General features: G+C 42.5%; 2 protein-coding genes across 2 annotated transcripts; one reads left to right on the forward strand and one right to left on the reverse strand.

The window, feature by feature from the left end:
* The first annotated feature begins 1,174 nt into the window (after positions 1 to 1,174).
* ccn6 (cellular communication network factor 6) lies at positions 1,175 to 5,873 on the forward strand. Its single transcript, XM_070926201.1, has 5 exons — positions 1,175 to 1,222; positions 3,549 to 3,825; positions 4,701 to 4,937; positions 5,348 to 5,520; positions 5,592 to 5,873. Exons 1-5 carry the CDS (start codon positions 1,175 to 1,177, stop codon positions 5,871 to 5,873), a joined length of 1,017 nt encoding a protein of 338 aa, XP_070782302.1.
* Positions 5,874 to 6,468: 595 nt separating this feature from the next.
* Positions 6,469 to 14,499, reverse strand: tube1 (tubulin, epsilon 1). Its single transcript, XM_070926065.1, has 12 exons — positions 14,475 to 14,499; positions 14,164 to 14,237; positions 13,577 to 13,629; positions 13,425 to 13,479; positions 13,059 to 13,174; positions 11,513 to 11,634; positions 10,947 to 11,134; positions 10,654 to 10,826; positions 9,717 to 9,857; positions 8,719 to 8,859; positions 7,639 to 7,813; positions 6,469 to 6,627 (listed from the first exon to the last, which is right to left on the reverse strand). Exons 1-12 carry the CDS (start codon positions 14,497 to 14,499, stop codon positions 6,469 to 6,471), a joined length of 1,422 nt encoding a protein of 473 aa, XP_070782166.1.
* Between the last annotated feature and the right edge of the window lie 468 nt (positions 14,500 to 14,967).

The following is a 14,967-nucleotide window of genomic DNA, read 5'->3' on the forward strand; positions in this document are numbered from 1 at the left end:
AAATGCCTGGAACCAAACCCCACACAACAGTGGTTACATGAGATTTGCTTAAAGTAGAAGTTCGCCTCAAGAAACAAGGTCACAGATGGACTTGTGTGCGTCTCCTCTTAGTTATCTAGTCTAAACAACACAACGCTCGTCTCCCGCCTGTAAGAATCCGAGACATAACATAACCTTTCTGATTAGAAATTAGTGTCCATCCAGCAGATGTTAAGATACTTCCCCGGATGACCTGCTGGTGGCACTAGAGGAAAGGTCAGGGGATCACCAAAGTCACTATGATTCATCCTCGAGGGACAATGAATGTCTGTGCAAAACTTCATAGCAATCCATCCAGCAGTCATAGAGATATTCCAGTCTGGACCAAAGTGGCGGACTGGCCATCTGTAGAGCCACGTCGCTCCAACAGCGGCCGATTTTTTTTGTTATCAGATTTCTCTCAAATATCTGTATCGGCCTCAAAAATCCAGTCATGTCAGCAGTGATAGGATCATTACAAACAAGCAGGTTTTATTCTGGTCTGTCCATGTGAATTCTCAAAGGGGTGTTGCCTTTATGTGGGTGGAGGAGGAGGAGGAGGAGGAGGAGGAGGAGGGCTGGCTCTGAGAGGGACCTCTTTACTCAGTGTAAATAATAATGGAATGTGACCTCAAATACATGTCAGTCCACATTAAGCGGGACCATAGAGCTTAGGCACCGCATTAAACAAACAGCTTACAGTGAACGCATTCACTGACAAGAATTCTACTTTTCTGTCCATTTAAGAACGAACTGGACAGCGTTTTCTTGAAAATGGACTTTAGCGAGGGCTTTACAGCAGCCTGTCGCACACGGTTTTACAGATTGAACTGTTACAGTTGCACCCAGATAAATGTGAGCGAGGTCCGCAGACTAAGAATAAACAAGTGGGCGGGACTTGAAGGCCTCGGAGCGGCCCAGCAGTTATGAAGATAAATATTTCCCCTGTGGATCAGTAAGGCGGGGAAAGGTGTGTTTGGAGAGGAGACAGAGGGGTGCTTTGTCCCCTTCTCCAACAGGTCAGCTTCTCCCAATCTCTCCCCCTTCCCCACCATTCCTCTCTCCCTCTGCCAGCCTTGCACTCTAGATCCCACCTTCCAGCTCCCTCGTCCCCCTGCATCCTCCCGGAGCTCGCACAAACCTTCTCACTTAAGAGATGCTATCACTTCTCTGCCGTTCCCTCCTGCTCATCCTTGCTCAACAGGTAAGAAGAGAATTATCTTTTGCTGTTTTAACACTACAGACAGACTGGGGCTTCTGATAGCACAACACTTGGAGGCACTCAACACCTGCCATATATATGGAGCAACAGGGAAATACACAACTGAGATGCTCTCAGTAGAAGAGTACCGGCTATTTAAAACTGACTTGCAGAAATAATAAATAAACTACTCTAGTCTTGTTAAAGATAAGGTTAGTCTTTCTTGCAGGAAAAAAGTCTGAGCTCTTTATATTTGAAGCTCCCGTGGACTCATTTTCACACCATGAAATGAGCTCATTCAGTAAACCTGGCAGACGGGCTTCAGATTTTTGGCATAACCCTCAGTGACCCGCTGAGCAGTCGGGAGAGCTGCAGCACAAGTGGCACCATGCGAAGATTGCATCATAGTAAATACCAGGCAAAGCAAAGCAAAAATATTAGTTTTACAGGATTGAACACGAGAATATTTATAAGCCGTTAGGCTGTCACCACTCTGATCTACCTGCAGTTTTCACTTCAACATTTATTTAAATTGTAAATGCCTTCTTACTGTATTTGTACGTATATGTATGTATATAAGTATACAAGGAGACAAATTCAACAGTAAGTCAACTTTGCAGCAAAATGTCAAACTATTCCTTTAAATTTGATGCTGTTTTGATTGCAAACATGCCCTTAAAGCTGTACAAATCAATATTTAAGAATTGTTTGCTAACAAGTTAGCTATATCAGCTATCAGCAGATAATATGTCAATGTTATGATACAGCTTTTTTCTTTAGTTAATGCTTGTTTCAAGGATAAAGATATAGTGGATATTTTTGTTGTTAACAAATCGCATGAAAAGACCAAAACCAACACTGTATTACAATATTACAAAACTCTTCCACTTCCCCACCCTGTCTGTGACTCTCACCCAAGAGGCTCCTACTGAAGACTTTCATCTTTTAAAAAGGTCTTCACAAATGTAGTTTTACTTAGAAAAGGGTCAGTTATTCCTAAAACAGCTGGGCACAGTACCTTCTCGTGCACATTACTCAAACAGGAGGAAATAGTGCATTTATAGGGGACTATTTTCAGCGGTGGATTCATCCACAGTGTTCTAGGGTGTATTTGGGGGCAGCAGGACGGTGTATGTGTTCATGGTAATGCAGGAACATGTCATCCAGTGCAACAGTGTGGCTCATTGATGTGTTTTTAGCTTTAGCGCACAGATACATTAATTGTTAATTAATAAAAGTTTACCTTTTGGTATCTGTCATCTATACAAAGCTCTTAAATTAAGTTAGAGAAATTATAGAGAATGAAATCTGGCAATCTGATATCGCCTTTTGGCAACCATCGCAGAGATTAGGATATGAGGGGGCTGGTTGTTTTTGTCAGTCTACAAACAGACTACAACTTTTAAGAGCATTCTCTCTCCTGTTTCAATCCCTCTCCATCAAGCTGGGCCAAATAATATTTGGCACAAAATATTGACCATGGCGAATAAATAGCACTTCAATGAAGTGCAAAACTACGTATGAGAAGGCAATTTATTATCCTGTGGTGCCCCATTAGGGTTTCTGCATTTCAAACAAAAGCACCTCATACTCGGCATGCTCTGACCGACCAAGTCAAGCTGTCCATCAGAAAGACGGATGGGATTATTTACTTTTTTTACTATTGAATCAGACCAATTTGCACCATTTCCTGTGATATGTGCTGGTGTCAGTGGGCTACACAAGAATCCAACTGCCAACAATATGAAAGTTTTAGTTGGAATGAACATACTGATGCATAGTGGGGCTAAGGGCTTTTCCCCAAGGGGGGCACTAAAGGTAAGGTCATGGGGGTCACCAAAATCTAAGTTGTGTATCCCCTTGGGAGCATGAATGAGCTCATCCAATTTCTAACTGTCTGTTATATTATGAGATATATTATGTGCAAGCTTCACATTTTGGCCTGAGGGTGGCACTAGAGGAAGTGAGTCTTTCAGATACCCGGTCGTATACCTACATCTTGGTCTGGGGTAGCTGTGGCTCAGGAGGTAGAACGGGTCAGGGTTGGCATGCTTGATCCCAACTACCTCCTGATAATGATTTAGTGTTTGGAGTCGGTGCAGGCTTGATAAGATTTCCCAAGTGTTGAATGGACAAACAGAAGACAAATGGACCATACATAGATGTAGACAAACGTGTAACTGTTGTCAATTGTTTGCTTGCTACATAAGGAACACCAGCTCTGCAAGTCTGAATTCAAAACCCCACAGCTCCAGTATAAAATGGTGAGCTAAAATGAACTGCAAAAGGACATTCAAAATGGATCTCTGTCCTCCTCCTCCTCACCCAGTGCTTCAGCAGGGCTCAGAACAATGGGCAGCTGGCTCCTCGAGATGGACGGGCCGCGGCCGAGAGGCGGCAGTTCTGCCAGTGGCCCTGCAAGTGTCGGGAAAGACCTCATTGCGCCCCGGGGGTGAGCTCTGTCCTGGACGGGTGTGGCTGCTGCAAGAGCTGCGCCAGGCAGATCGGAGAGCCGTGCAACGAGAGGGACGTGTGTGACCCGCACAAGAGCATGTACTGCGACTTCTCAGCCGACCAGCCGAGATACGAGGTTGGAGTGTGTGCATGTGAGTGGCTCTACCCGTGTTCTTACTCCCTTAGAGGCGATCCTTTAATAATGGTCTGCTACATTCCTCTAAAGGTTGATTATGTGCATCATCTCTATCTCAATAATTAGAAGACACCATTTACTTTACTTTAAGGTCGCTCCAATAACATTTGGAAGTCTGAGCTGAATGATGAAACTACGTTGTACCATTCAGGCAGAGTAACTTTCATAGGAACGAATGGGGCGCCATCTTTGAACACGGTATCCAGTTCTCCTTAATAGATTCTTGGTTTCAGGTGTGTTTTTTGGTCCACCATTTAACAAGAATCTGATGGCAGAGATACACTTTAATTCTAATCAATTAAGCCACCTACACTACCCACATAACAGCTCACATTTCACGCACGTACCTGACGCATATTTAAAGTCTATTTGCTTCCATCTTACGTGTTTAACCACACGGATTGCGTACTGGGCTGTGAAACAACAGCATTATTAAAAAATACTGTCGAAAGTATATTACATAACAATGTATACATTTCCCAACTTTTCTTTTTTTACTTTTATTGCAAGAATTTATTTTTGTAAAGAGATTAAAGCCAGATTTGATTAAAATCTTGTGCATTTGAATTGTCATGCTCATAATGAACTGCTGAATGCTATTTTGAATATCTTTAATCGTCTGGACTAACAACTGCAACATGGCAATTACGACGTTATTATTTTTGAGTCACCATTCTGAATATTTATATAAGTCCTTGGACCATCACACAAAGATGACATTTATTTATGTAAAAGTCTTACGCAGCTTTTAAGATTCAACATCATCAAGAGAGGTACGCTGGCTGCATTAGTGAGTACCAGAGCCTTGACATGTTTCCCTCATTCTTTCAGACATGATGGCAGTGGGCTGTGACCTGAATGGGGCCCACTATGAGAACGGAGAAGCTTTCCAGCCCAGCCCCCTCTACAAGTGCACGTGTATTGCCGGAGCCATCGGCTGTACCCCTGCTTTCATCCAGAAGCCTGCCAGTCTCTTAGGCCCTGCCCCGCTGATGGGCAACAGGCCGGCGGGCCTTCGCAGCGGCCAGAGCTCAAAGAAGCACCAGCAGGACACCACCTACATGTCAGGTGTGTGTTTGTAGAGTAAACCTGTGGAGAAGGGCAAGCCTGTCTGGCCTGGAATGCTAATTGCTGTCCAAGTAAGCTGGATCGGGGGGGGGCCTGTGGTTAGACAGGAAAACAGAAAGATAGATGGTTCTAGTTATAAACAGGAGGAGGGACAACTCGCTTTTTATTAAAAGCACCAAAGATTCCACGTTGATGTATCTGTGTAGTTTATTTTGCCGCTTGGCATGAAACATATCTATCTCATGATGTGTCTGATTCAGGGAAACACTAATTCGATTTGTCACTGTCGAAAAACAGAGCACATTGTTTTTATTTATTATTACACAGACTAGTTGTTTTTTTGTGTAGGGTGTTGTTGACACAGTGCCCTTTAACTGTAATACTGAAAGCTTACAGGGATCCTCCTTTAGCCTGGAAGAAGAACTGTCTGATCCAGACCACCCCCTGGAGCACCTGCTCCAAAACCTGCGGCCTGGGCATCTCTGTGCGCGTCAACAACGACAACAGCAAATGCGAGATGAGGAAGGACCGACGCCTGTGTCTGCTGCGACCGTGTGAGAAGAGCGTGATAAAGAGTGTTAAGGTTAGTCAGATTCTATTCAAGTATTGGCATAGTTTTATATAAATAATAAACTCATAGTTTTCCCATCATAGGTGGCAAAGGGAAAAACATGCCGGCCTAAATTCCAGGCGAAGAAAGCGGAGAAGCTGACACTCTCGGGCTGCACCAGTACCAAGAAGTTTAAGCCCACGTACTGCGGCGTCTGCACAGACAAGCGCTGCTGTGTCCCCAACAAGTCACGCATGATCAAGGTCAACTTCACATGCAAGGGAGGCTCCAATATACAGTGGAAGATGCAGTGGATAATGTCCTGCGTGTGCCAGAGGAAGTGCAATGATCCAGGTGACATGTTTGCTGACCTGCGGTTACTCTAAAGGATCCATCCAAGAAGTCCAGAGACACAGACACAGGATACAAGGCCTGCTGTGGCAGACTAAGGACTGAAACATACGCATACTTTGGTTTTTAAGTTCTTCTCAGCAGTGGTGATATGCTAAAAAAAAAGAAAAAAAAGACAAAACCTCAAACTGAAACTGCAAAACCTCATTTCATAAAGAAGAATGGCTGGGATTATTAAATGAACAAAGAAATATGTTGTTTGTTAAGATAAAAGCTTTTTATGAACCCTGTCTTCAGGACATGTACGTGCAATAACAACAAAAAATGTGGCCAGTGCAGTAGCTGTAACAGCAGATGCCAACTCACTAACAGTACCTCATAATACTACGATCAGGGAGCCTAGAGATGGCAAATCAGGTCATAGTACATAGTACTTCTTTTTACATGTTGTTCCTGCTTATTGTTTCAGACAGGGAAAACATTTTACCAGGTCAATAAATTAACATTAATATTGTTATATAACTTATAAAAGGTATATACAAAAGATTTGGTTGTGTGAAGTCATTTTTGAAAAAATAATCATTAGTATACAACACAGACACAGAAACAGATTTACAACAGAGGGGACCTTCATCTGGCGATGCAGAGTCTGGGTGCGTCAGGCATGAGTGTCCCCTTGGTGGCATCCAGATGGTGGTACTCTTCAATCAGTGAGCTGAGAGAGTTGATGGCCTCTGAGAAGCAGCTCTGTTCCATCCCCTCTACATGCAGGTAGTGGTGTAAGTGAGCCTTCAGAAACACAGAGACGGAGCACAATGTGCCGTTAAGCCATAAAGTCTGGATCTAAACAGAAGTACTGTTGCTGCGCAGCTAAGTTACAGCTCGCTGGCTAACCTCACCTGAGCTAAGGTGACAGTTGGCTAGCTGTCCGCTCCTGCTTTGCATCTCTCTTGGCTAGTAGAACGTCATCGGTAGTTATATATACGTTTGTTTTGTACCGTTACATAATTTATTGTTGGCTAAAATAAACGCTGTTTGTCATAACGCATCAGTTAGTATCATGGTTCATGTTGGCAAGCTAGCCAACTAACAGATCCACTCAGATAGTATTTTGTTATCGATAACGTCCGCGAGCAACCACGCTAAGGTTAGCCAGGTGGCTGGAACTTAGCAACGCTGCATGGATCTGGCGTTGGTCTCCAGCCCTTTACATAGAAGTCAGTCCACAGGCTTACACTCTGATCACACGTTGGCAACAGAAATGAATGAATTAATACCTGTAAATAGTTACATATAGTACCTTTAAAGAAAGCATGTGGTGATACATATGGAAAGAAAAAAACCCAAAAGTTTTTAGCAAGCAAACAATATTACTTTTGGCATGTAGTCTGTTTTGGACAAGTGGCAGTACAAATGCCAAGAATATGACCCAACCACAACTTTAATTTGTATATCCACCATGAAGGTAGTGTCATTAGTATTGGTGTTGATGCCGAACAAGTGTAATAATTCCCCAATGTTAAAGTTCAAGTATAGAATGAATCAAAATAAAGATTGTAAGATTGAACTGTAAAATATACATACTACAGAAAGACAGAAGAGCTATTGTTCTCAGTATCATGCCTCCACTAGGGCTACAACTAATGACAACTTCATTGATTTCATACATACAGTTCATAGATGCATATGAACGAACTAATAAATTACATAAAAATTAATAAATAAACAGTTTATCCAGAAAATGATACATTCCTTTGAATCTTCTAATGGTCTAACAACATGAAATTACTTAAAATGCACCTTCTTCCTGTAGAGCTTGGTAAAGCGTTCTCTCAGCTCCATGAACGTGGGCTTCACACAGGTGTTGTTGGCCAGGGCTAACAGGGAGTGGGAGTGACCCACAGGAGGCACTGAACACAGGCCCGTCTTCCAGCCTTCCTGGTTCCACGAGACAAAGGGCAGCAAAGGCTTCAGTCTAGCGCAGGGAGAAAATAACATATCAAATGCAAGAAAAGTGTTGCAGGAAGTCCAAAGGTCAGATAAGAGGAGATTTTACATTTCATTAATGGAAAGATCTGCAAGAGTCTTAATTACACTTAAAACTGTTATTTGCTATCTTGTACCTCGGAGGAATTTGTAGAAAATAATGTTTAACATTATAACGATTATTTTCATTATTGATTCATCTGTTGCTCATTTGATTCAGTTAACCAATTAATTATTAGGTGAATAAAATGCCAGGATATATAGAAAAAACATCCATCACAGTTTCCCAGATTCCAAGGTGAGGTCTTCAGATGTCTTGTTTGGTCCAACCAGCTGTCCAAAACTCAAAGATATTCAGTTCACATTCTTCTTCACATTTGAGCAGCTGGAACCATGTTTGGCATTTTTGCTTGATAAATGGCAAATGATTCATCTCTTAATAAATTTGTTGGCGTCATCACCTACTGTTTTCATTTTTCTGAATGAAAAAGAGACATAACATAACTGCATCATATGCTGCAATACATGTCCAGTGATTAAGTGAGAGTCTTTTGGAGGGCAATATTTCTGCACTTTCCCTCCTCCTCCCTCCCTCCCTCCTCTTTTACACCGTGGTCACGCACAAATATGTGCTCTCACAGCAGCTTCTGTTTCAGTTTCTCTTGACAACGTGCCACACGAAAAACAAGGCCTGCAGGGAGAGCGGTGAAGGGAGAGCAGAGGAGAGGAGGGTGCTGAATGGACCAGTCATGAATCATTGCTGTCGGTGCTGAATGGGGGTACTATTTGGGAGAGGGAGTGTGAAGGTCATCGTTGGGCCTATTTGTGTGGGGGTACTGACTTGTCGGGTGTTTTAATGCAGAAGGAGACGGAGTGGGAGGATGACGCTCTGACCTCTCGATGTTCCTGCGGAGGTCGGACACCTGCACGTTGCCCCTGACCATGAGGGCGCAGGCCAGGTAGAGGCTGTGCTTCGGGTCGGCTCGGATTAGCTGGTGGTCTTTGCTGAAGGCATCGCTGAACATCTGATCCAGTCTAGAGGGCACAGTTAAAGAAATGCTCAGTGCAACAAATTCTTCCAGATCTTACATTTCCATTTGCATCCTGACAGACAGCAGCCTTTGTGGCTTGCTTGTTCACATAATGTCTCCGTTTACTGGCTACAGTAACTGAAATTCAGGTACAGTTGAGTTAGACTGGGGGGCCAAGGGGCTAATGTTTGGAGAATTTTTGTGCCTTTATTTATCCAGGCAAGTTCTGCTAAGCAGGCAGGATATTTTTAAGCAACACCCTGCTCTGCATTCATACAGGCACATACATTCACATCTGGGAGTTTGCCCAGTACAACCACAACTCCTTTTGACCGATGAGCAACTCCTCTGGGGCAGATGAGATCTGCATGGCTCACACAAGGCCACTTTCATGGCAGTTGTTGGTTGGGGTGGTGGTGGTGGGGGGATAGGTGGATCAAATGGTGTCTTTCAAATGGTGTGCAGAACTGAACTTGAAGTAGCCACCATCCCACTCGATAAAATGAAAGGCACCTTTATGCCTCTTGTTTAAATGATGATACTGATAATAGATCATATAACATTTGTCAAAACAATATTCTTATTTGTATTGTGACACTAGTTTTAACCATATCATCCAGCCCTGTGCGTAACCAGTAATGTTTCATCATCATGTTTCAAAGACAGTTTAAAGTAAGAGCGTAAATAAACTCTACACACTTGTAATCAGTGAGGTCATGCGTCCTCATTCCCCACTACAGTCAACACGAGGCACGTGTAGAGGGGACGATGGGAGTTCACATGAGCTCAATACCCCGAGCTCAGCAGGAGTCAAAACAACTGTGAGGTTAAAATAGCGGCAGTGACAGCCAGACAGCAGACCTTCTGGTGGGGACACTGACATCTGCCAACGTGTAGAGAGGGGTGAGGCTGGGCACCAGGTAGTGCAAATGAGGGAAGGGGACCAGATTCATGGCGATCTCATTCAGATCCATGTTGAGAGATCCCTCGAAACGAGCTGAGCTGCAACAAAGGAAACTCAAGGTGACACATAAGCAACATGATAACAGGCCTTTTCATAATGAGATGCTGGCTTTATAACAACGTAATGCTCAATTCATTAGTAATAACTAGTGGAAAAAATGCTTCATATATGCTCAAACTTCACTCACTTCTCGCTGGAAACTACAGATAAAATTAAAGAAAACATACACGTAGTAAACCCAGATGCTTCCATACAGGACACGTGGGCTCACTGAGTGGTTTGATGATGAAAACGGTCAACAGATCTTTTTCTGGCTCTTAAGTGTATTACTTAAAAACAGGAGTAGGTACTCAAAAATTCCATTAAGCCATCCGTTTGAGGGTGAGTTTTTACCTCTCAACAGTTTGCGTTCTTCTAATAAACAAACATTTCAGCCACACCAGAAACATGTGGATTAGAGGGGTGATCACCCAACAACAAATATTATTAATTAGCTCTTGTTGGTGAACCCGGTGGAGTATGAAGCTTGAGCTTTGGATGGAAAAAGTCAGGGGATTAGGAGCACTCACTGACATAAAAGTATATATAAGTAGTATTATAAATACTTTTGTATTTTAATGGCCCTAGCACCAGAACATCATTCATGGTTCCATTAGGTACGTTTTTTTAAATAAATGTCTGCATAAAAAGGCTTAATAATAAAAAGATTTTGACTGTAGTTCACGGATTTAAAAAAAAAAAACCCATGGGAGCATGTCTCGTGGTAAAATAAAGACAGGCCCCTTTCCCTAAGCAGACAGGGGTTTACTGTATATGAGCAAACAGATACTATACCTGGTAATATTGAGCAACAGATTAGCCACAATGTTATTCATGGCATCAAAAGGCTTCTCTGCCCCACTGAGCCCGCCCTGCCCAGAGATGATGGCGCTGTCTCTCTTGATCACCGATCCTGGCTTTCCGCCATGAGACATATGTTTAATCTTGTCCACAATGTCGACCAACGACTTGAGGAGGAGTGGGGGAGAACAGAGAGACGTTAAAATTGGTGATTTCAGTTTGTACATGCTGCAGAGATGTTTGCAGAAAGAGGGAGAGAAACTTTAAACAATCACAAAAGCACAAACCTGGTTTTCAACAGGCAGGACACAGTCGGCGTGCTCTGTGAGCTCTCTCATGGCCAGAACGCTGTTGTAGGGAGAGGTGATGACATCATCCTCCACAGACGGATAGATGGAGGTGACAATTCGACACACCTCAGGGAACTCCTCCTCCAGCAGGCTCAGGACCCTGGTCCCCAGGCCAGAGCCCGTACCTCAAATTCAAGAATCAATGCATGTTCTCTCCTCTGTAACTTTATTATTTTCAATGTCAACTAAACCAGAAACCTGGTTTGCATAATTAGTGTGGAAGATTGTCGAAACTTGATTTTTCAGGCTGAATTTCCCACAAAGAAACCAAATTTCTTGGGCAAGTATACATATTATATTGTCTAGTATTTGTAAAATTTCCAAATGCTCAGGATCAGCAGCATCGTGTATCACTAACACACCAACATCTAAAGAGCAGTGATCACCAACCTGTTGATATGATACACATGATAGGAAAAGCATCCACACACAATAGTCATTTATAGAGGCAAACTGTCCTCAGGGACCCTCTTCAAGCATCAATGCGATCTAACTGTCCTTACCTCCTCCCATAGAGTGAATGAGAAAGAAGCACTGCAGACAGTCACAGTGCTCTGCTGCCTTTCTCAGTTTATCCACTATCTGCTCCCTGTAGGCTGAGCCGTACGTCATGTGTCCAACTGCCCTGGAGAAGAAGCAGCATATTAATGAAGGCCTAATGAGCAAAACAATACTCTTATATATATATATATATATATATATATCTTGCACATTGCAAACATTCTTTATACTTAATACTGTGAAGATTTGCGTTTCCCATCCGTGCACAAAACTGTACAGCCTTTACATGTTTTTTATTATTTTTTTTAAAATATTTTATGCTTCTTGACTTGGAGCACTTGCTTTATCTTTCTTTATATTTTCTTATTATTATGTTTATTGTTATGCACCAATATACCAAGGCAAATTCCTTGTACGTGAAAGCCTACTTGGCAATAAAGCTGAAAATATATTTATCATTTTGCAAACTTTACAAGTGGTGGAAAAAAAATCAAATATGGGGTATTGGCACAACATGAAACTAAACATTTCAACATGACAAACGAACAGAAACAAATGTAAATGTTGCTGTAACGATGCAGCCTGCAAGAGAAAAGCTCTGTGAATAAGTAGAAACTACAAAAATTGCATTTTTCACACTCTTTGAGTTGGTATGTGCATGATTTTCCACAAGGATTGACTTGCCCAAGGATACAAAGATATTTCTAAAGATGTTTCTTAGTGAATACTTAACTCTAAAAATATACATAAAAAGAGTGTGCAACAGAATTACTAACTTTGTATTAGTTTGTTAGGACTCGCGCTTACAAACTCAGCGGTTGGCAGCACAGAGAAAAAACAGGAGATTATCGTAAGAATATAAAAGGCGGTCTTCTCTGCACATGAACTTCAGAATAAGAAGCCGAACAAGGCTTTTGTTTAGGGGGAAATCTATATGCTGCTGTAATGTTAAGCTCTAACATAACTCACACATCTCCCTGTCTCATGTGAGCTTCCCTTTAATACGCTGGAAAATCCACTCCCAGTGTCTGACAACAAGAATTCTACTTGACAAGCATGTCATTGCAAAGACGCATTGTTTCGTTTTATAATGGCTGTCAGACTTAAGCCTAGAGGGAATATTCACACCATCCCCGTCAAGAAGCACTACTGACCTTTCCCCCAAATTATACTATGTAGGCTTGAGAAACGGCAAAGTGGAAAAAAACAAGACTTGATTGCTGAGAGACCACTAAGCCTCTAGTGATCTTTTGTGATCTTCTGCTCTGTTATATTCTGGGGTATTTTAAATGTGGTGGCTGTATAAGATAATGTGTTTTAATTCTTCCAGCCAAGGAAAAAATAATAATTTAGCGCTTAGAGAAAATAACTGGCAATCCAATTTCATTGACTCAATCCCTGAACACCACACCATTACAACTGGGTATGATGATTGTGATTGTTTACACTCATTCACATTCAAAGCCTGTTAAAAATGACGGTTTTCAACAGTTGCGACCGGCCACGTGAGCTTTTGAGTCGACATCCTGTGGCTAGTCTGTCTCTCACCAGTTGTTGCCTGAACCTGAGACGTCCGTGAGGAGCTGAGTGCTGTCGAACACTTCTCTCAACGGGCCCTGCAGGATCTCATTGACCACACCCTCCTCCATGTCCACCAGCACCGCCTGTGGATTCAAATATGCGAGTATGAGGCCAGCACATATATTTCGCTGCTATTATACGCTGAGCACATGCCTTTGACCCCCTGACATCAGTCCATAAGTCCTCTTTGTAACCTTAACCAATGGATGCCAAGCCTTATGTTACTCAGAATCCAACCCTGACCTTGACCCGGACTCTATAATAAGCTGTTACCCCTGTGAAGACCAGAAGATGAAAAATGTTCTCTCAAGCTGTTTTCTGGGCAGAACTTACTCTGGCCTTCAGATGTTGGATTCTCCCACCGACGCAGGCTCCCCAATCACTTTTCCTGGAAAGAGACAGCAAGGACCGTATTTTGACCACAGTATGGATGTCTCATGTCTCAGCCCAGGTAGCAGTTACTGGATGAAAGCATGTGCGATTACCTTGAGTCCACATTTCGGAAAAAGCTACTGAGGGCCTCATCATACAATCCTTTCTGAATAAAGGAAAAACACAGGATATAAGGGATGTCCTTAGAAGTCACGGTAGGTGATAAAACTGTCTGTTTTTGTAAGATGAGTTAGGTTTATTTAAATAGGTTTCATTTTCAAATTCATTCATTCATTTGTAAATACATGTGCAATAATGTGAGTCTTAAAGGGCTGCAACTACTGTTTTTAATTAACAGATTAATTGTTTGATTGCTCAACACAATTTCCCAGAGGCCCAAGGTGACATGTTCAAATGGCATTTTCTCACAGTCTGAAACATCATCATCACATTGCCAATTTAAGTTTTGATCCTGGCAGGGAAGGTGTGTGTGTGTGTGTGTGGGAGTGAACATGAGTGAGATCAGCTGATGTGAATCTCATATCTCAACGTCCTTTCAAAAGTACAGCCTTAAATACAACGTAATGCAAGAGGAAAGTGTAACGTTGCTGTCCGTGGGATCGTGTTTGACCTCGTTAATGACTGTAACACTTACTTACACTTACAGTGCCTTTGCTGCATTGTGTGTAGCAGCACTTACTTTATTGACGTGCGCATGTTCTCGCAGAGCAAGGTCCCAAAACCTGCAGCCCACCTGGTTGCCACACTGTCCGACTGAAGAACACGAATTAAAAGTTTAGTTAACTTACATAGGTCAACACAGGGCAATCCTGTTGGTAAATCAAGCTGAGAAGCCGTGTTTAAGTTATGAACGTTCACATAACAGCGGAGCTAACGTTACCAACAACATCGCGTCACAGCAAGAGACAGCTAATGCTAACGTTAGCTGTTAGCTCGTTTCTGGATACTAACGTTAACTCTAGCTACGATCTAGTTCGAGTTTTTACTCACCTTGGACAACAACTGACTGCGTCATGGCGGCAGCAACACGCAGACCCGTTTATAACGCGGACCTAAGTCAAACTTAATGTTAACATTTGTCCATTAAAAAGAGTTTTTGAAAGTACTTTTGAACGCGTCTGTCGACTCGCGCCTCCGCTGTGTTTGGTCGAGTGCTGATGACGCGTTACCATGGAAACGGCGCATGTAGAACGTAGGGGGGGAAAAAAGCATATCCTGCCGCTCCAGGAGCTAGTTCCCAACTAATATTCATCATCGTTTTACGTGCCTACTTATCTCACCTCTTTATTTGTACAAATAAGTCTGAGATATGACATGACAATGATAAAAAACAACAACAAATGAATGAATGAGTGTGAAAATACACAAAAAAGCACCAGATTACTTCCACGGTTCTCAACTTTTCACTTGTTTCCCTCATCCTCCATAATACGAGAGCGGTGTTTCCACATTTATGTCAAGTAGCAGTTTATAACAACAGACA

The sequence above is a fragment of the Enoplosus armatus genome, chromosome 19 (assembly GCF_043641665.1).
Source record: "Enoplosus armatus isolate fEnoArm2 chromosome 19, fEnoArm2.hap1, whole genome shotgun sequence".
NCBI classification, from domain to species: Eukaryota; Metazoa; Chordata; class Actinopteri; order Centrarchiformes; family Enoplosidae; genus Enoplosus; species Enoplosus armatus.

Excerpts from the sequence above, each read along its gene's own strand:
- tube1 (XM_070926065.1), bottom strand. The coding sequence starts at position 14,499 with ATGACGCAGTCAGTTGTTGTCCAAG. Across the intron at positions 13,630-14,163 it reads AACATGCGCACGTCAATAAA|AAAGGATTGTATGATGAGGC; the intron begins GTAAGTGCTGCT and ends TCCTTTATTCAG. Across the intron at positions 11,135-11,512 it reads CATTCACTCTATGGGAGGAG|GTACGGGCTCTGGCCTGGGG; the intron begins GTAAGGACAGTT and ends CTTGAATTTGAG.
- ccn6 (XM_070926201.1), top strand. The coding sequence starts at position 1,175 with ATGCTATCACTTCTCTGCCGTTCCCTCCTGCTCATCCTTGCTCAACAG. Across the intron at positions 1,223-3,548 it reads TGCTCATCCTTGCTCAACAG|TGCTTCAGCAGGGCTCAGAA; the intron begins GTAAGAAGAGAA and ends CTCCTCACCCAG. Across the intron at positions 5,521-5,591 it reads GCGTGATAAAGAGTGTTAAG|GTGGCAAAGGGAAAAACATG; the intron begins GTTAGTCAGATT and ends TTCCCATCATAG.